The 20,934-nt window shown below is 39.8% G+C and overlaps 1 protein-coding gene across 2 annotated transcripts in view; it reads right to left on the reverse strand.

Moving 5' to 3' along the window:
• Positions 1-7,813: 7,813 nt before the first annotated feature.
• PAXBP1 (PAX3 and PAX7 binding protein 1) overlaps positions 7,814-20,934 on the reverse strand; it is a 35,145-nt gene continuing 22,024 nt past the window's right edge. The window contains exons 12-18 of one of the 2 annotated variants that reach the window (XM_059065665.2): positions 19,421-19,565; positions 18,606-18,727; positions 17,708-17,784; positions 17,209-17,275; positions 13,702-13,848; positions 11,899-12,053; positions 7,814-9,005 (exon numbers count right to left, since the gene is read on the reverse strand). In XM_059065665.2, coding sequence (XP_058921648.1) covers positions 8,888-9,005; positions 11,899-12,053; positions 13,702-13,848; positions 17,209-17,275; positions 17,708-17,784; positions 18,606-18,727; positions 19,421-19,565 — 831 coding nt within the window. In that variant the 3' untranslated portion in view covers positions 7,814-8,887. Of the gene's footprint in view, positions 9,006-11,898; positions 12,054-13,701; positions 13,849-17,208; positions 17,276-17,707; positions 17,785-18,605; positions 18,728-19,420; positions 19,566-20,934 lie in introns of those variants that run through there. The other variant, XM_059065666.2, reaches the window with a different exon arrangement.

A 20,934-nucleotide genomic window follows, 5' to 3' on the forward strand; every position in this document is an offset into this window, starting at 1 on the left:
TGGGTGTACTCTGATGCTTTTGCAAATATGTTCCCGTAAAAGGGTTTCATCTTCAAGGAATTCGTGGAAAAGACTCTGACAAGTACAGGTTTCTGGTAGCTGACTCTACTGCTGAACTGAATGAATAAGCATTTTCAGAACTCTAATGGAAAACTGATGAATTCATGAAAGTTTTAACAAAAGATCAAGATGAAAAAATTAATTAATTACATGGGACTGAGTGAACTGATGAGGATGATTATAATTCTTGTGACTTTGAATTTAAAAAAATAATCCCACAAGGACTCAGAGGCAAAAAATATACAAATCAATTTTCACTGCAAAGTAAAGGAGCTGTTACAATGGAGGATTACTGGACTGAACGTCAATATTATGACATAGCGTGAGTGTGTTTCGTGTCTGGTAATTGCAATCGTTGTTGCTTTTGTTGTCATCCATTTACAACGCTTGGTGTCAGTTTATTTATCTCTTGTAAAAATAAAATACAATGTGTGTGTGTGTGTGAAAAAAAAAAGAGTGCTCGGCTGTATGCACAGTGGAGTGGAAGGTCCCAGTCAGGATCTCCAGACTTCCAACATGGCTGTACTGAGGCCGGGGCAGCTATGGTCGGCCCTGAATGGCGAGTAGCTCCTGCCAACCGTGTTATCTCATAACTAAAGACATCTTATCCTTTCATCCTATCCCCATTTTTCAACAAATCCTGCTTCCTGGTTAATATCAGTGTGTCCCACGGACTTCTCATTCCGTTTCCACTTAATAGACCTAAATGTGGGAATGAAGTCAAAACCCAGAGGGTCAAAAGGAATTGAAAACCTGAAGAACTCAGCACCCCGGGAAACTGTTTCCTCTTGCCTTTGCTCTTTCTTCGCCTCTTCCCCTTCTTGCTTTTATTAACAGCAAAAGCAGAATTTAAATTTTGCGTATTGCACAAGATCATTTCCCCCTCCAGGCCCTGTCATGTGGCTTGATTTAACATTTCTTCATCCATTTTAGAGAAGCTGGACCCACCCTGGTTTCAGGATTCTGAAATAGCTATAGTTCATTAGAAAAGAAACCACTTCTTTTATAGAAGGAGATACGCAGAAACACAGGTTTAGATCTGAGAACTGGAGGGGACTTCTCTCATTTAATATGTACTATCTCCTCGGAAAAACTGTTTTCCTCTCGCTAGTGGTTACTAACAGCAGCCTCAGAATTAAACTCATTAAGATACTCCACTGGTCCATGCTTGCTTTTTTTCCTCCCCCGCCTCCAGAAGAACCCATTTCAATTGGAGGTTGCACTGGACAGAGAAAAATGAAATGGGAGTGGGTGAGAATGGGTTTTTTTCTTATTTGCCTTTTCAGGTATAGTACTTGTATAGCCTCAAAGGAATATCAGACAGATAGGCACCAGAAAAACACATGTAAGGTTATGGCTCCAGAAGATGTGTTGATGTTTGAGTATGTTGCTTGGAAGTTGCTTTTTATGACAGCTGAGACACAGAAAAGTTAACTTGTTAAAAATTACTCAGTTTGAAGAGAAGTCAGGACCACAAACCAAACTTGCCCACAGCAAAACTTCCTGTGCAACTGCGTCTGCGTGTGGCTGATCTCGGAACCTCTCCTTTCTCAGAGTGGGAAATATCGGGGAAATATCGGTGCTAGGCCCTTTTAGAAGTAGATGTTCTGCCTATTCCTGGTTTCTTTGGATTTTGAACCAAGGAAATTTAGGTCAGCGTTTCTTGGTTCTTGGTCTGAATTGCTGCTTTTCTTCAAGTTAAACTGGACTCTTATTAGTAGAGCTGTCAGTAGAAGGCCACAGCTTTACCAAACCCTTTCTTTTTTTTTTTTTTTTTTTTGGTAATGGTTGGATTTTATTTTATTTTATACAGCAGGTTCTTATTAGTTATCTATTTTATACATATTAATGTATATGTATCAATCCCAATCTCCCAATTCATACCACCACCATCACCCACCCCCACTTTCCCCACCTTGGTGTCCATATGTTTGTTCTCTACATCTGTGTCCCTATTTCTGCCTTGCAGACCGGTTCATCTGTACCATTTTTCTAGATTACACATATATGCGTTAATATACGATATTTGTTTTTCTCTTTCTGACTTACTTCAGTCTGTATGACAGTCTCTAGGTCCATCCAAGTTTCTGCAAATGACCCAGTTTCATTCCTTTTTATGGCTGAGTAATATTCCACTGTATATATGTACATCTTCTTTATCCATTCATCTGTCGATGGACACTTAGGCTGCTTCCATGACCTGGATATTGTAAATAGTGCTGCAATTAACATTGAGGTGCATGTGTCTTTTTGAATTATGGTTTTCTCTGGCCAAACCCTTTCAAAATAGATCACTGTAGTCATGAAATGAGCACATGTTCAGGGTTTAAAAAACATGAGGGCCATTTTATTAGTGACTTTTAAAAACGTTATTTCTTCTTTTTCTTGTCTCTCTTTCTTATTTGTACTTCTTTATTACAGCACTTGAAAATAGCTGGACAAATTGTCACCAAATTTGAAGAGTGTCTTTGGGCTTGGCTGACTTAAAATACAAGTTAGGTGGTATACACAAACTTCTTAGTGAGGTCCAAAGGGCCTACAGAGATGAGCTGACACCATCTTGAACCTTGACAATGAGCATTGAGGCCTGTGGTAGGATGAAAAATACCACCTCCAAAAGATATCCACATCCTAATCCCTAGAACATGTGAATATTAATTTACAGGGAAAACGAGTCTGTAGATACGATTGAGTTAAGAATTTTGAGGGGGCTTCCCTGGTGGCGCAGTGGTTGAGAATCCGCCTGCCGATGCAGGGGACATGGGTTCGTGCCCCGGTCCGGGAAGATCCCACGTGCCGCGGAGCGGCTGGGCCCGTGAGCCATGGCGTCTGGAGCCTGTGCTCCACAACGGTGAGAGGCCCGCGCACCGCAAAAAAAAAAAAAAAAAAAGAATTTTGAAATTATTTTGGATTATTTGGGTGGGCCCTAAGTGCAATCACAAATGTACTTATAAGGAGACAGCAGTGGGAGATTACACACACACCCAGAGGCAGTGTGAAGACAGAGGTAGAGACTGCCGCAACGTGGCCACCAGCCAAGTGATGTCAGCAGCTACCAAAAGCTGGAAGAGGGCAGGAAGGATTCTTCCCTAGAGCCCTAGAAGGGACCATAGCTCTGCCAATACCTTCATTTCGAACCTCTGTACTCCAGAACTGTGAGGAAATGAATTTCTGCTGTTTCAAACTGCCCAGTCTTTGGTAATTTGTTACAGCATCCACAGACAATCAGTAAAACAGCCCGATAGGTGTTTCAGGTAACAGCTCCCATAGCTTCGATGAATTGAAGGCAAACATCATGATTTTTAGGGACTTCCCTGGCGGTCCAGTGGTTAAGACTCTGTGCTTCCAGTGCACGGGGCACGGGTTTGATCCCTGGTGGGGGAACTAAGAACCTGCATGCCGCAAAGAAAACAAAGAAACAAAAACATGATTTTTAAATGTTGGGTTTTGACCAAATTATTTCTCCTACGGACAATTCCCTGTATCAGGTTGAAACATGTATTTGATGTTTCTTTAGGTCAAAAACACTTATGTACCCAGTAAATGATGGGAGTTATTAATTTAAAAATGAATATCCCAATGACAAAAATTATACCATATGTTACAAGGCTATGAATTTTGACAGATTCACCATGTAAATTAGTAATAGGGCCTACTTTTCCTGGATTTCCTTATCAAAAATACTAGAAAGCATTTGGCAAATTTGGGGAATGTTTACAGCCTGATTCAGTTATTTATTTTTTATTTATTTATTTTTTTTTTCTGCGGTACGCGGGCTTCTCACTGCTGTGGCTTCTCCCGTTGCGGAGCACAGGCTCCGGACGCGCAGGCTCAGCGGCCATGGTTCACAGGCCCAGCCGCTCCGCGGCATGTGGGATCTTCCCGGACCGGGGCACGAACCCGTGTCCCCTGCATCGGCAGGCGGACTCTCAACCACTGCGCCACCAGGGAAGCCCTCAGTTATCTTTAATAGCTTTCTTTCAGGTTACACAGACTAGAGATAACCTTCATATCAGGATCTGCAGAGATCTATTATACAGGCAAGGATGACTCCTCGTTAAAGAGAAAATGGTGGTCTTGAGAGGCAACTCAACAGTAGGTTACAAATAGCGTTAGCTGTTTGCTTTGAATAAGTTCATAGTAAAGGACAAGATTTTAAACTGGAAAAATAGAAATTTTGTCAGTCAAAAATATAGCAAGTTTGAGAGCAGAATCATTGTGAGAATAAAACAAACAGTAACTTCAAAGACTGAAAAATTGCTCACACATACCAGAGTTAAGAACATTGCAACTGGAGCAAACAAGGAACTTGTATGTGACAAAAATAGTTTTCATTTGGAAAAAGAAACCACGTCAAGAGAATTAAGATGGTTTGTTTTAGTGACACACAAGGATTCTTGTGGAAATCAAAGGACCAGAGCCATAACAGGTCTTGGCTTTCCTGAGATCAGGGCTGTAGGATGTTCACTCTTCAACATGGCTCTTGGTCCCTAAGCAGCAGGCACCTCTGGAATTTCAACATCTAAAGGTACATGTAAAAGGTAAGTTTTCATGGTCAAAGTGCTTTTGTAAAGTAGCTTAAAATGGTTTCTACAGGATTTGTCAAACTTTTTATCATTTACCATGTATTTTGAATTATCAAGCATGGGGTATAAGGTACATTGTCCTAAAGATCTTTCTTTTTAAAATGTATTTTATTGAAGTATAGTTGACTTACAATGTTGTGTGAATTTCTGCTGTACAGCAAAGTGATTCAGTTTTACACATATATACATTCTTTTTCGTATTTTTTCCATTATGGTTTATCACAGGATATTGGGTATGGTTCCCTGTGCTATATAGTAGGACCTTGTTGTTTATCCATTCTATATAAATAATGGTTTTTACATCTGCTAAACCCTAACTTCCAGTCCACCCCATCCCCCTGAACTTGGCAACTACAAGTCTATGTTCTCCATGTCTGTGAGTCTGTTTCTGTTTCATAGATAAGTTCGTTTGTGTTGTATTTTAGACTCCACATATGTGATGTCATATGCTGTTTGTCTTTCTCTTTCTGACTTACTTCACTGCTATGAACATTGGGGCGCACGTATCTTTTTCAATTATAGTTTTGTCCAGATATATGCCCAGGAGTGGGATTGCTGGATCACATGGCAACTCTATTTTTAGTTTTTTGAGGAACCTCCATACTGTTTTCCGTAATGGCTGCACCAATTTACATTCCCACCAACAGTGCAGATGGGTTCCCTTCCCTCTACACTTTCTCCAGCACTTGTTATGTGTCGATTTGTTTTTAATGATGGCCATTCTGACCAGTCTGAGGTAGGACCCCATTGTAGTTTTGATTTGCATTTCTCTAATAATTAACGATGTTAAGCATCTATTCATGAGCCCGTTGGCCATTTGTATGTCTTCTTCGGAGAAATGTCTATTTAGGCCTTCTGCCCATTTTTCAATTGGGTTGTTATTTTTGTTGAGTTGTATGAGCTGTTTGTATATTTTGGAAATTAAGCCCTTGTCAGTCGCATCATTTGCAAATATTTTCTCCCAGTTCGTCTTTTCACTTTATGGTTTCCTTTGCTGTACAAAAACTTGTAAGTTTGATTAGGTTTCATTTGTTTATTTTTGCTTTTATTCCTATTGCCTTGGGAGATTAACCTAAGAAAACATTGGTATGATTTATGTCAGAGAATGTTCTGTCTACGTTCTCTTTTAGGAGTTTGATGGTGTCATGTCTTATATCTAAGTCTCATTTTCCTAAAGATCTTTTAAAGTAAGAGCCCGTGAACTGGTGGACCACAGTATACATTCTGAGAAACTCTGTGCTAGGCATTCTCATTGTACAGGATGATTCTAACCTCTGAGCCTCTGCTAGAGTTAGCGCTGACAGGGCTGGGAGGAAGCCAGTACAAATTACTGGGGCCCGGAGGTCCAGAAGCAGACCATGGGCCAGTCAACACTGCCTACTAATACCAATTCCGTATAACAATTTTTAGCCTGTCTGCCTTTGCTGGGCGATCTGTAGTCACTCTCAGCAGCTGTGAACCTAACACCCATAGCTAGTTTAATTGTTCTCATTTTCATTTACTTGACACCACAGAACAAAGTGTTCTTTGCCATAATCAGGGAATAGCAACACTCCCTTTACTATATGGATATTACAGTGTTAGAAATTAGAAGAGTTATTGTAACTGTAAAGAACCACTACAATGGAGCAACTGACGTTTTCATATTGTATTTTGCAGCTCTAAAACATCTGACCATTTTTAGGAGGATTTCAGTTCAAGGGAAATTAGCATTTAAAACAGAATTAGGCATTCGTCCACACTCACTGAACTATACACGTTTACAGAGGGTGGACTTTACAGTTTATAACTCACCCCTCAATAAACCTGTCTTTAAAACAATTAGGGAACTCTACATTTTAGTATATTCTCACGAGGAGAGTCCTTGCTTCAAGACTGGTGAAATTCTCGGCCAGTTCTGGGTGATGAGGTTATCACCGCAGACAACCATGGTTCAAATCAAAGGACGCCCTCTGGGAGATGATGTGAAACCGAACTGTTTTCCTATGAGATTAGGAAGCCGGTGTGGTAGACGTGAAATCGCGCCTTAGATTTTCTACAAGAATCTGGCTGTACAGGCCGTGCTCCCCGAGAACTGCTCTCCACCAGCGACTGAGCATGGTGGGATACAAAGGCAGGCCAGCTCCTGGAGACATGAAACTCCTCGGAATCGTTAACTTTGTACCGAGGGCTCTGTCAGCCTTGCTGGAACTTTCTTCGAACTGTACCGACATTCAGAGACTGCTCCCCAGGTGACCTGAACGAACGCACTGGGGGATTTATCGTCCCCCCTCTTTACTGTGGCTGAGGGTTGCTCCCAGGGACAGTAGGCAGTGGACACTCCAGCCTGTAGCACAGGCCAAGCGAAAGCCCTCAGGCGGAGCTGCAGGTCTACGCAGGACACCATGGCATCAATGAGGATATGGGTCACCATCCTCACCTGGTAGAACAGCAGTTACAGTTCCTTATGCCTATGGTTTATGTTGTCTCGATAAAATAACTTTCCTTTTCAAAAACCTTCCTCGTCTATTCTGGAAGGCTGCGCCAAAAGAAAAAAATGGCAAAGACAAAACCTCAGCTTTATTAAAATGTCACCCTCTGAATTTATCTTTTGACAATTTCCTTCCTAAGAAAGAATGTCCTTTAGCTATTTCAGGAATAAAAAACTTCGGGTTGTGGAACGAAAACCACTTGTTTTATGCACAGTTCTATGCTAAGTTCACCTTACATCAAGGTCCTAGCGTGGTGTTCAAACTCATTCCTGAAAGTAAACTAGCCTGATGGATTTCACGTGATGAAAAATCTGAGTTTACTTCAAGAGTCCTTAAAAGCAGATATAGGAAAAGTAATCGGTTCAATGCATTTGTAAACACAAATTTAAGGCACAAATGATGTGCATGTCATATATATATGCGAGTTTATATGTTTTAGTCCATTTGAGAATAAGCGCTCTATTTTAATTCTATTTAGTAGGCCACTGAGTTGTAACAAAAAATTCATCCAGAATGAATCTGTAGGGATAAGCAATGATCCTACAATAAAGATAAAACTGACAGAGCAATTAGAGTGCATGACACTGTTCTAAATATTATTTGACTTGACCAAGGGCACACATGCTAATAGTCTCACTAAATGAATCATTTGAAATGCTCCAACTAAAATTAGTCGCCAGCCAAATACAACAAAGGTTCTATTTAAAAATTAATTTAATGCTTGGCTAAAGCTTAATTACATATATAATTATCAAACAATAGTCCTTAATTTCCAAAAAGCTCCTTTTGAAAATCACAGAATCAGAAAGCATAAACTTTAAAACAAGTTCTCTGAATATTTACAACATGGTATAAACATGACAGAAGACCATGGATATTAAACTGCTTGGGGTGTAGCTAATCAGCAAGGCGTGTTCTTTATTGCATATCATAACTCACATATGTGAGATTTAAAATATAATGCTAGATTACTAAAATTCAAATGCATGTATTTTTTTAAGCTGGTCAGGGAGTAAAATCATGAATGAGACAGGACAGTCAGCCCCAAACCATGCATTAGGTTGTGGATCGATTATTTCCGAAAATGAAACTTCTACATTCTCTTCAAAAACCTATGTTGCATATATTTATTTAGAGCTCACATTAAACGTACAGTTGACTGTAATGCTAATTCAAGGAAGAAAAGTTCACCATTCACCAATGACTAAGTCCACACTCAACTCTCAATTTTAAGGCAGCACAGCTACAGTGATAGCAACTGCTAACCAAAAGGGGACGAATACTTAGTCACTTGCCGGCCCTTCTGTGGCAACAGTGTAGTAATTTCCCTAAGACAATCTGCTATTGAATAATTTTCTGCTGTTAAAAGGCTTATTACTCTGTAGAAAAACACCACAAATTTCCAGTGTGAAAGTAACTCCATGGTGGTATAAATATATATATATATGCATAATTATACAATATACACTGCACACGTTGTTTACAGAGAACAATTAGCTGAGAGGGTTAATTTAAATGACCATATAAAATACTTCTGTAAACAAAGTATGACAGGCAGTAAGGAAACCATTCACAGACTTCCTAGAAATAATCTGAATTCCTTTCATTCCGAAGAAATCGCATTTAAGGACACAGTATTGAATATTAATAATGTTCTTTGTATTAAAACAAGAGTCAATATTTTACAGTTTAAGAAACTTTACATATATACAAAATTTTTACATTGGGAATGGTATTAGAACAAATAGGCTTCTTTTCAGTCTCATAGATCTATTTTCCTTCGATCAAAGACTTAAATTCTTTCACATTGTGGTCACTTGCAACAGACATAGCGTGATCCAGAGCTCGAACACTTGCAAGGAGTTTTACTATCTGTTTTATGTTTTCCCTAAAGGAGAAGAAAGGAAACACAGATCAGCAGGTTACAGCATGTGGAAAAAAAAACCTGTCCATACTAAAAAAAAAAAAAACCTGCCCATGTTTAAATGCCCAGAAACAGAGGACCCATTTTCAAAAATAAAAACACCCCAAAATCTCATTCAGATCCATGATTTTCATTAACACCGAGAAAGGAGAGAAAGCACTCTACTGCCTAACTTAACTACTTCAGAGCCCTGCCTCCCATTCCTTCCCAAACCAGAGTCCTAGCTCTCCTAGAATACACCTGGAACACAAATTATATTTGTGGGTATTCATGACCGATCCATCAAGATCCAGAGTAACTTCCACTCCTCCAAAATTCACTAATAAAGTATAACCTGGCTTCTTTCATCACCCAGCTAGAAGTCATTCTCAGTAATCCTCAACTTTTAGCATACATCAGGATTACCCAGAAGAGTGCTAAAACACAGATCCCAGGCCCCACCTTCAGAATTCTGTTCAGTAGGTCTGGAGCAGGGCCTGAGAATTTGCATTTCTAACAAAGCTCCCACGTGATGCTGCCAGGAACTACTTTTAACATTTACAACAGTTTGAAACACTTGTGAGAAACAACACACAATGTGACATTATTAGCTGTCTCTTCTCTACAAAATTGTAGTAAGTACCTTTTAGGGAAGGATTATAATTTTTAAGATTTTGTGACTCACACTCATAAAGTGGAACCTACTTTATGTGCACTGCACACGGCAGGTGCTTAAACAGCTGCTGAAATTCTTTTCCTTAGAAAAGTAAATACTCTTTGTTGATATTTACTCCCAAACAAAAACACTGTTACATATATAAATCAAAGTTTTAAAAAAAGTGAAGTGAATAGGATTTATCTGGTAAAAAACAACACATTGAGAAGAAATATTAGTGCCAATAAATAACAACCAACACCAAAATGACATGTTAAGGATGAAATAAAAATATAAACCAGGGAATTCCCTGGTGGTCCAGAGGTTAGCACTCCAAGCTCTCACTGCCAAGGGCCTGGGGGTTCGATCACTGGTTGGGGAACTAAAACCCCACAAGCCACACAGTGTGGCCCAAAAAAAATCCCCCAAATCACCTGGCAAAGACTTTTTTTAACCACTGAAGTATTTACTATCTACTTTGCTTTTAATTTTATTATAAAAGATAGCAAATTTTCTCTCAAGAAAATAAGGTTCTTTTTCCTGGAAGGGGAACAGGGGAAAAGAAAATGATTTTGTTATGGGGTATGACAAATGGTGTGATCACAATGAAAATGAAACTCTGACATTAGGAAGAATATATGAAATGAAATTTTAAAAACTAAAATTCTTCTTTGGGAACTCCCTGGTGGTCCAGTGGTTAGGACTCGGCATTTTCACTGCGGTGGGCCTGGGTTCAAGCCCTGGTCTGGGAACTAAGATCCCACAAGCCATGCAGCGTGGCCAAAAAAACAAAAAACAAATCAAAAATAAATATTCTTCCAAATGGTACTAGTTGTTATTATTACTATTACTTACTTTTTATGCTAGAGATCTACCCCCAAATTCCATGAACACCCAAGACAATGTACTGAAAAGGGGGTAATGGTTTGTTTGTTCATTCCTTCCTTGAAACCTTGATAAAAAATATGTATAAGCTGCTCCCCATAAATCATGAGTGATGATTTAGTCCATGATATGGATATAGAAAAACTCAACATAGAGCACAAACATCTCAAAATTGAGATACAACCTTCAATATACTTTGGATTTCAGTGGCTATCTTTTCTAGGGTTTATATCTGTAAAATGAACCTCCAAAGACCAAGATCCATGACATTCTAAGAGCCTGAGATTTCCCCAATTATTCGAGGGAGGAGACAGAAAAGGCAATGATTCACTTACCAGAAATCTTCCCTTAATATCTTCATAAATAACATATTGAAAAAAGATTAGGTAAAAGTTGTAAAAATGAAAAAAATAATGTGTATTTTTGGTAGGTTTATCAATACTAAGTCAATGTTTACAATTTAAAGTAAAATATAGGGCCTTCCCTGGTAGCACAGTGATGAAGAGTCTGCCTGCCAGTGCAGGGGACATGGGTTTAAGCCCCAGTCCAGGAAGATCCCACATGACGCGGAGCAACTAAGCCTGTGCGTGTGCCGCAACTACTGAGCCTGCGCTCTAGAGCCCGTGAGCCACAACTACTGAAGCTCGTGCGCCTCGAGCCTGTGCTCTGTAACAAGGGAAGCCACCCAAGGAGAAGCCTGCGCACCACGACGAAGAGCAGCTGCCGCTCTCTGCAAGTAGAGAAAGGCCACGCGCAACAACAGAGACCCAGAGCAGCCCAAAATTAATAAATTGATTAATTTTAAAAAAAAGAAAGAAAAGAATCAAAATAAAATAAAAAGTAAAGTAAAATATAAACATCTCTACTGAAAACATTTTTTTAATTAATTTTTTTGAGGTTCTTTTTATTTGTTTATTTATATTTATTTATTTTTTTGGCTGTGTTGGGTCTTAGCTGCTATGCATGGGCTTTCTCTAGTTGTGGCGAGCGGGGGCCACTCTTACTTGCAGTGCGTGGGCCTCTCACTGTGGTGGCCCCCACTGTTGCAGAGCATGGGCTCTAGATCGCGGGGGCTTCTGTAGATGTGGCGCGTGGACTCAGTAGTTGTGGCTCCTGGGCTCTAGAGCACAGGCTCAGTAGTTGTGGTGCACGGGCTTAGTTGCTCCGCGGCATGTGGGATCTTCCCGGACCAGGGCTGGAACCCGTGTCCCCTGCATTGGCAGGCGGATTCCCAACCACTGCGCCACCAGGGAAGTCCCTGAAAACATTTTAATAATACTAAACCTAACAACTAAAGACTCTAGATCACTGTTTCATTCAATAGTTACAAATAATTACCTTGCATTTCTTTTTTCCACATCAGAGCACCCAATACTGTTTCTGTAAATTGTATCTGCTAAGTGTACAAGGTATCGACAGAAGTTTTCTAACTGAGAAATAGTTCTTTCTCCCTTCAGATTCATGAACCACTGCTTGGGGAAACAACTGATCACCTATGAAGAAGAAAGATGTAAACAGTTAAAACAAAAATAAATTAAAGCATCTAAAAGCTGAGTCTAGATAATGCGTATAATGTATTTAACTAGAAGACTTGCTATTGAGCAACATATACCTAATTACTTAGAAGGGATATTCTTTTAAACCTGATTTTCTATATAAACGATACAAATACACCTAGATATACCCTAATTTTAAACTTCAATATGTAGACACTCAAAGCAAAAGACAAATAACTTCTCCAATATTTAAGTAAATTAGGGACATAAAATTGATAACCAATTGCTTCATTTCCCAGTCTTCCAGAAAGCGCTAAACGAACTGAACTGTCCTTTGATCAGCAGCTTTTGATGTAAAAACATGTATAGTGTAAGTACCAAACTGCAGCCTCTCCGCATGCTGAACAGCTCAGTAAGTAGGCATCCTTGCTGGCAGGAGGAGCCGTGCTGGCCCAGAATGGAGTGAAGAGGGCACCACACTGGAGGGGCCAGCCTAGGGCAGGAGCCCAAGCAGGACGTGAACAGGGCACGGTGGCAACCTGGCATGGGGTACCAAAACCCGGGCAAGGGGAGGCTCTTTCCCACCCGGGAGAAAGCAGCCAGTGGGTAGAGACAGCTCCCCACCAAAGAACCCTGGGATGCTTGGAGAAACAACTGATTCCAGAGCTGGGCCAAGCAGGTACAAGATAAGCCTGGAACATCGTGCGCCAGAAAGCAAGAAAGTGCTCCCCCCAAATTAGACGACATGCCACAAGGTCACCGAGGTCAACTTGAAGGGACTCACACTAATGAGGTCTAGGACAATTCCTGACAAAGATGCAAAATCTGAATCTATTCATGAGAGAATATCAGACGAACCCAAATCGAGGGACTTTCTACAAAATAACTGGCTTATCATCTTCAGAAGTGTCAAGGTATGAAGGTCAAGGAATAAAGCACTCTTCCAGATTAAAGGAGACTAAAGAGACATGACAATTAAATGCAAAGGATGATCTGGGAATTTCTTTTGCCAGTTCCTTTGGATATTATTGAGATCGCTGATAAAACGTGAAAAGGGGCCTAAGGATTAGGTAACAGTAATATATAAATGTTAATTTCCTGATGTTGATGGTCATATTGTAATCACGTACAAGAAAATCCATGTTGATAGGAAACAGACACAAAACTATTTGAGGGTGAGGGAGTATAATGTCAGAGAATTACTCTGATGTGGTTAGGTCGAAAAACTACTGTACTTGCACATTTTCTTTAATCATATGATTGTTTAAAAAATAGTTTTAAAAATTTTCAAAACTGTGTAACTCACGTATATGAAGTGAAAAAAAATTAACTAAAATTATTTCTTAAATGAGAAAAGGACCATTTCTTTAGTAACACTTAAAATAGCATTCATTCAATTGTTTAAAAATTATCCCCAATTAAAACTTTTATTAATACCTATACAAATATTGATATAGATAGATGGATAAAAGGACAAATATACACATATATAACAGTACAACTTTTTATATAAAAAACGCTAAGGGGAGATTGTCAACATCACACCAACTTCGATAATCAAAGGGGTTTTCATGAAATTCTCAAATCTCTTCATCCATCTTAACTCGTATGCTTTAAAAACTACAATGTGTGTCATCTCACTCACGTTTTGGGCTTTTTTGATGCTGTCATCGCCATATTCTGAATTCTGAAAAGCCATGAGAATGTATCTATTTAATAAACCGTCTATTGATAATTCCTGAAGAGTTTTGTTTGAGAAAATGCCATACCATTGAAGAAAATTCCCTAAGAGCTAGAAAGAAGATAAAAATTATTTTTTCCCCAGTTTTATTGAGATATAATTGACATGTAACATTGCGTCAGTTTAAGGCATACAACATAATGATTTAAATATATATTGTGAAATAATCACCATAAGCTAACATCCTTCCCCTCACACAGTTACGAATCTTTTTCCTATTCTCTTAGCAACTTTCAAATATACAGCACACTCTTGTTCCTTACAGTCATCATATTGTACATTGTTACATCCCCAGAACGTATCTTATCTCACAACTGGAAGTTTGTGCCTTTTGATCCCCTTTACCCAATCTCTCCACAACTCCCCACCCGTGGCAACCACAAATCTGATTTGTTACTAAAAGTTTGGTTTTTCGAGAAGGAAAAGAAATTGAGAGGCAATGTAAAGCAATTAAGTTAAGTACAGAGTAAATTACTTACACAATAAAACACCTTATGAAAACACCCTGGACCATGTCTTGCTGAAGCACTAATAAGCAGTTTTGAAGGGTCTGAATATTTCTGATAATGACTGAGGTTAACTAAAATTTAAATAGCCACACGGAGCTAGTAGTTACTATAGTGGACAATGCACATACAGAACATTTTCCATCATAACAGAAAGTACTGGTGGGCAAATGATGATTCTTAGATAAATATCCTCCCTTGAAAATCATGCCTAAACCAGTCCTATGACCCTGCAAAAAGATGGAAATTCTCTTTTTGACTACCACATTGCATGTTTCCCAGACTTCATGAACCTCGATGTTGGAACTACTTAAGCTCAACACATATAAAATGGAAGTCCCCGCCCATTCCACCATAAAATTCTAAGTTCCCAGTATTTCTCATCTGAGAAAATGGCAACACTATCCAACAAGTCCATCGTGCCAGGGCCTACGTGAGCCTTGTCATTCTTGACCTCTCCCTCGAGTTGTCGAAGCCCACCTCTCCCCAGTCTGCACCCCCCTCTCGGTCCTTGCTGCCGTGCCCCAGATCGAAGCTGCCGTCGTCTCTCTGCGGGCCCTGCAGTGATTCAACTGACTACGAGCAACGGCTCTGGCCCAGGTTTTCTCCAGCAGGGCTCTGCGAGAAAACTGAAGCCTACAGAAAGTGATCTGAGTGACTCCTTACGTAATCTTCCCAAGGATGGCACGAGCTAGTACCATCCTAGTCGCGTACGCAATGGAGGCCTTAGGGCATCAGGTGTTAACTCTTCCACCGATACCCAGCTGAGAAGACCTGCTCAAGAGTTTGACCGGCCTGGGTTAGACTCCCATCTCCACCACTTAACAAAGGGATCAGCCCGGGCAGGTTATTCCGTGCCGCCCTGCCCCATCAGCAGGGCCAAGCTCATAGCGCCGCCGTGAGGATTCAATGAGACAATCTACGTAAAGGGCTGTGCTACAGTGCTTGGCACACAGTGAATATGTAACAAGTACTAATTTCCATTTTCATTATTACTGTCTTCACCTACTTCATTTCATTATCCCCACACAGAGGCCAGAATATGTTAAAAAGGGCAATATTTTCACGTCACTTCCCTACTAAAAACCCTTCCACAACCCATATAAGAGCAAATGATCCACAGCAAAGGTACAAAAACAATTTAATTTTAAAAAGGATAGTGTTTTCAACAAACCGTGCCGGGACAAAGGAACTTCAAGGCCTCATGCCCTATATAAAAATTAATTCAAAATGGATCACAGACTTAAATGGAAAACCGAAAACTGTGAAACGTCCAGGAGAAAGGATAGGAAAACAACTCTGTGGCCTTGTGTTAGGCAAAGATTTCTTAGATGTGACACCTAAAGCACAACTCATAACAGGAAAAACAAATAAGTTGGACGTCATCAAAATGAAGAACTTCTGCACTCTTTAAGACTGTTACCACATGGGCAAAAGATGTGAACAGATACTTCACTGAAGAACATACACAAATGGCAAGTAAGCACATGAAAACATGCTTGGGCTTCCCTGGTGGCGCAGTGGCTAAGAATCTGCCTGTCAATGCAGGGTACACGGGTTCGAGCCTTGGTCCGGGAAGATCTCACATGCCGCGGAGCAACTAAGCCCGTGCGCCACAACTACCGAAGCCCGCGTGCCTAGAGTCCATGCTCCGCAACAAGAGAAGCCCGCGCACTGCAACGAAGAGTAGCCCCCGCTAGCCGCGAGCAGCAACGAAGACCTAACGCAGCCAAAAATAAATAAATAAATTTATTTTTTAAAAAAGAGGGAAAAAAAGGAAACATGCTCAACATCATCAGTTGTTAGGAAAATGCAAATTATAAAAATAACAAGACACAACTATACACCTAGGAGGATGACTTAAAAAAAAATAAAAACCCTGAAGATACCAAGGGTGGTGAGTGGTGAGAAAGAAGAATAACTAGAACGCTAATATATTGTTGGTTTAGAAAACAGCTTTGCCTAGGTATTTACCCAAGTGATGAAAACTTACATACCCAGAAAAACCTGTGTGCAAACAGGTTTATTCATAATTACTCCAAACTGGAAACAATCCAGTGTCCCTCAGTCGGGGAATGACAAAAAAAACCTGTGGTATATCCACCATATGATGGAATACTACTTGGCAATAAAAAGGAGAGAACACGAGACAACACTGATAAAATCACGCATGCATTCCGTGAAGTGAATGAAGCCAGACTCGAAAGGCTAGTTAGTATAAAATTCCATTCCTAAGACATTCTTACAAAGAAAACGACAGGACAATAAAAAGGGGTGGCCAGGCTGTAGGGGGGGGCTTGACTACAAAGGGGCATGGGGAATTTGGGGGAGATGATGGGAGTGATATACATCTTGATTTAGGGAGTGATTACATGTCTACATGTAAATTCAAGCTCCCATATCATCTGAGCTGCTCGTCTCTTCCCTAATTGTAGCCACCCTGGCCTTTTCTCCGTTCTAGTATACCCTGCTCTCCCTTAGCTCAGGGCCAACCAATAATCTAAATATCACTTCCTCAGGGTGGAAGGGACTCTTCTGCGACTCATCCATCAAGGTATCTGTGGCCCCGCTGTCATATGCTCCCACACAACTTCAAATTTTTTTCAAAATTCATCACACCTGAGATTACTTATTTGCTACTGTCAATTGAGCTTGGTTATAAACGCCACGAAGGCTCTACTTCTATCTTAATTCAGTGCTATATTTCCGCAACTTAGAAGAGTATCTGGTACTCCATTTGCTGTGGTTTAGTAAGGCATTTTGTTGGCTAGTTTGGACCTTACTGGAACTCAGAATACATTTTCACCTCTGCAGACATCAAACCTGAATAAACTTTTAGAATAAAATTAGATTGTATGAAGTCAAACAAAATCTGAACTCTTTTAGATAGCCTACAGACACGTACCTTAACTGAAGACCAAAACTGTCGTTGAAAAAACAAGTAAGGCCCAGAATTTTTATTTTCCAAGACACTAAGAAAAAAAGAGAAACACATCATTGATCAAAGTTGTGTGTTAAATGCCATCTGATTCCTAGAAGATTTCTGTAAGTAAAAGAGGTGAACATAAGAAGTTAACTAATTTTTCAAATTTTCCAACAAATGCAGAAGATAATTATCCAGAAGATAATTATCTTCTGGATAATTTGTTTGTTTAAGGCATTATCCAGAAGATAATTTTAAAAGGTTATGGCAATTTATTGTGAGATACTAAGGGAGGACTATTTGCATTATGCTGCTTAAGGGAGCAATTTCCCCACTGAGCCACTCTCTTTGGGCTACAGGTTTATACTACGTAGGTAAAGCTTGTATTTCAAGCTACGCTTAGTTTTCCAGAGTTTAAGAAGTCTTCTCTGAAAAATAATGGAGAATATTATCACCTTTAATGTTCTTAGGAGTTACTTACTTTTTGGGATACAAGGGCATGAATACATCATCATCTAAAGTTCTCCTCATTCTCAACAGAAGCGCTTTTAGGTACACCTAAAGAGTTAAAAATAGATCATGCATTTTAATAAGGGTTATGGTAAAAGTTAAATTTTAGTAAATAAACATAAGCAATATTCCAAATCATATAGAGTATTCAATTTTGAGTGAACAGCATCTCAAAGTTTTTAACTTTCCCCACTGAAGGTCCTAAGGCCTTTAATATTTACGACTTTTCATTCAGCCCTCATCAATTACCAAGCAATAAAGCCATTTAGAAATCTTCCAACCTCTTAACCTACTATATAAAGATTTAAGATCAGACCTGTAATCTGGTTCCTCCCAAAACGAGGTCAGTGAAAATGAAACAACGATAAGGAGTACTCTCTCCTATCTAAATAGCTCGTAAGAATGTTCAGTGCGGGAAGCGGCGATTGAAACTTTATAAAACAATACCTAGTTATTTTACGTGCTACTTAAATGTTTCACCATTTAAATGATCAACTGTTACCCCAATTCCAGTAGTTTCTCTTTTCCCGAAAAAAATACAGGTCTTCAAGGGATGTGTGATTAGTCCGATTGAGAATGGGGGTGGGGTGGTGAGGAGGGTGAAAACAGTACAACTGAGAGGCTAGCTAGACTAATTACATCATTCTTCCCCATCGATATTTTGAAACTAAAAACTACTATCTCATATTTTGTATATTTCGGGTTATAAAGGACAGACGCCTCAAGTGGGAGAATCAGATTTTCTCGTTGGCTCAGAATATAACCACTCATTCTCTCAACTCTTGCTCATTTTCAAAGGGAAAGGAGAAGATAAAATAATAAATTTTTAAAAATTAAAAAAAGGCTTTCACAGGTAATAATTAAATTACCTGTGTATTTTTGTTTTCCGCATTCACTACTGAAGGATATCCATTTATTAATTTCAGAGTAATTCCAACCATTCTTGAAGTCTGTGTTGTAGAAAAGGGGTCCCACATATTTTCAGCTATCACTATTAAGAAAAAAAAAAAAAAGCAGAATGTACTGAGATACGGAATAAATTGCTGCTGACTTAAATCTGATGTCAAGTAGTCCCCAACTTAGAAACACCAATCATGATTTTTTCTTCCTCTAGAGTGTAAGCTTCAGTCTTCTTTGTCCTCTTAACCGTGGGAATGTTGAAGATTAGGCACATGTGGCGAGGGGACAGATTCCTATTATTTTCTGCTTCTTGGTGAAAATAAAGATTGGGGAAAGCAGGATTTCTATATCCTAGGAGATGTTGTCCCAGCATCAAGAATTTCTAACTGAACTTGAGCTTTATTTTTAATATCAATATTTTAAATAGGTCCCTATGTCAATGATTCCTAATTTTTTTGTGAGAAATTGATGAAAGTAATGAAACTGCTCCCCAGAAAAATGCATATCCCCCATGAAACTGTGTATTCAGTTTTGCTTCAGGCAGTCCTTAAGAGCCTGAAATTTGCCTGTGGATCAATTACTGCCCCCAACTCCAGGCCCTCCCCAAGGTGGTCTCTAAGTCCCAAGTTAAAAGATAGGTACCCTTTAGCCATCTCTGGGTCTGGTGGTAACTTTATTATCAATAATGTAATTTCTATGAGAAAATATGCTCTGATTAAAAACTCCTCTAACAATAGATTTGAAAAACCCAATGTGTTTGAATGTTCAATTCAGTAATCTCTACCTGTTAGTTTAGGGAGAATCACCTTTTCCACAATGGTAGGTAACAGTGCAACATCTACATCATCTTTTTCTTGCTCTCGCTCTTCACAACCGTAAAACAGCAAAGATTCAAACCAAAGCATATTCTCAAAGTCACGACATTTTGCCTAGAAAATATTTAAAAGGTTACCCAAACATTTAAAATAGTGGCTATTTCTGCTTCTAGTCATGAAAAGAGTAACAGGAACCGGATTTAGCCTTCAGTCATAAACTAAAAACTGGACAAATATACGAAACATCTATTTTCAGACAGTGGACCACAGGCAGTATAGGACTATGAGCCCTGAACAAACGGAATCAAGTGAGGTGAGCTCCTGGTCAGAAGAGGAGATCGGGGTAGGCAACTGCAAGGACAGCAGTCCTGCTGAGTTAGGAGACAATCTAAGTCCAGGAAGGCTGGAACGCTAGAAGCTGTGGGGCGGAGGAAGGAGCTACACAGAAGGAGAGCTCCCAGATGCACACAAAGTGTCCCCAAGCCTCTGCTGGACACTAAGAAACACATGCACAGGGTGGGACTCCACAAGGTCTGGCAAAGAGCAATCAGGAGCTGGGAGCTGAATGGTTCCCAGAGCTTAGATTTTTCTCCTCTGTTTTCAGGGCTTCAACCTCAGCCTTCTTTTCGTTACAGTTTACATATTCAATCCAGCCCATCTCATTCATGCCCATGGCGCCATCCATATGCTGGTGACTTCCAAAACCGTATCTTAAACATGAACCACTACATGTATACAGACAACTGGAGTTTCCTCCCTTATGTAACAGGCAGAGAGGTCCTACTGATTCCACCTCTTAAATCTATCAGTTTATCTCATCCTCCTGATTTCCATCACCACTGACTTAGTTCAGGGTCCCATTTCACATCTTCCTCATTGAGCTTTCCCACGATGTTCTGTTTTTCTGGAATCAAAGAACCAAGTTCTTATTCATTCATGTTCATATCTCAGCGTCACTACATGTAACTTTAGTTGACTGAGAAAGACACTGTGTAAAAATCGAAAAGCAAGAGACAGTTCTCTTGAGAAGGGACAGAACATAAAAGGAAAGATCATAAGATTATACCCAGTGATAATGTGTCATTTATATCCCTGTGGGTGACCTATCTCCCCTGAAAAACACTTCGCTGAGGCTTACATCTCTAACTTTGAGATTCAAATTGTCCAAGGCATCATGGTATATTGATTGCCTTTTCTTTTTTTTTTTGGAAGAAAGTGTTTTACGGTTTTGGTTTTTTTTAATTAATTAATTAAATTTATGGCTGCATTGGGTCTTGCTGTGCACGGGCTTTCTCTAGCTGCAGCGAGCGCGGGCTACTCTTCATTGTGGTGCATGGGTTTCTCATTGTGGTGGCTTCTCTTATAGCGAAGCATGGGCTCTAGGTGCGTGGGCTTCAGTAATCGTGGATTGTGGGCTCTAGAGCTCAGGCTCAGCAGTTGTGGCGCATGGGCTTAGTAGCTCCGCGGCATGTGGGACCCTCCC

Source organism: Kogia breviceps, chromosome 5 (assembly GCF_026419965.1).
Source record: "Kogia breviceps isolate mKogBre1 chromosome 5, mKogBre1 haplotype 1, whole genome shotgun sequence".
In the NCBI taxonomy this organism is placed as follows: domain Eukaryota; kingdom Metazoa; phylum Chordata; class Mammalia; order Artiodactyla; family Physeteridae; genus Kogia; species Kogia breviceps.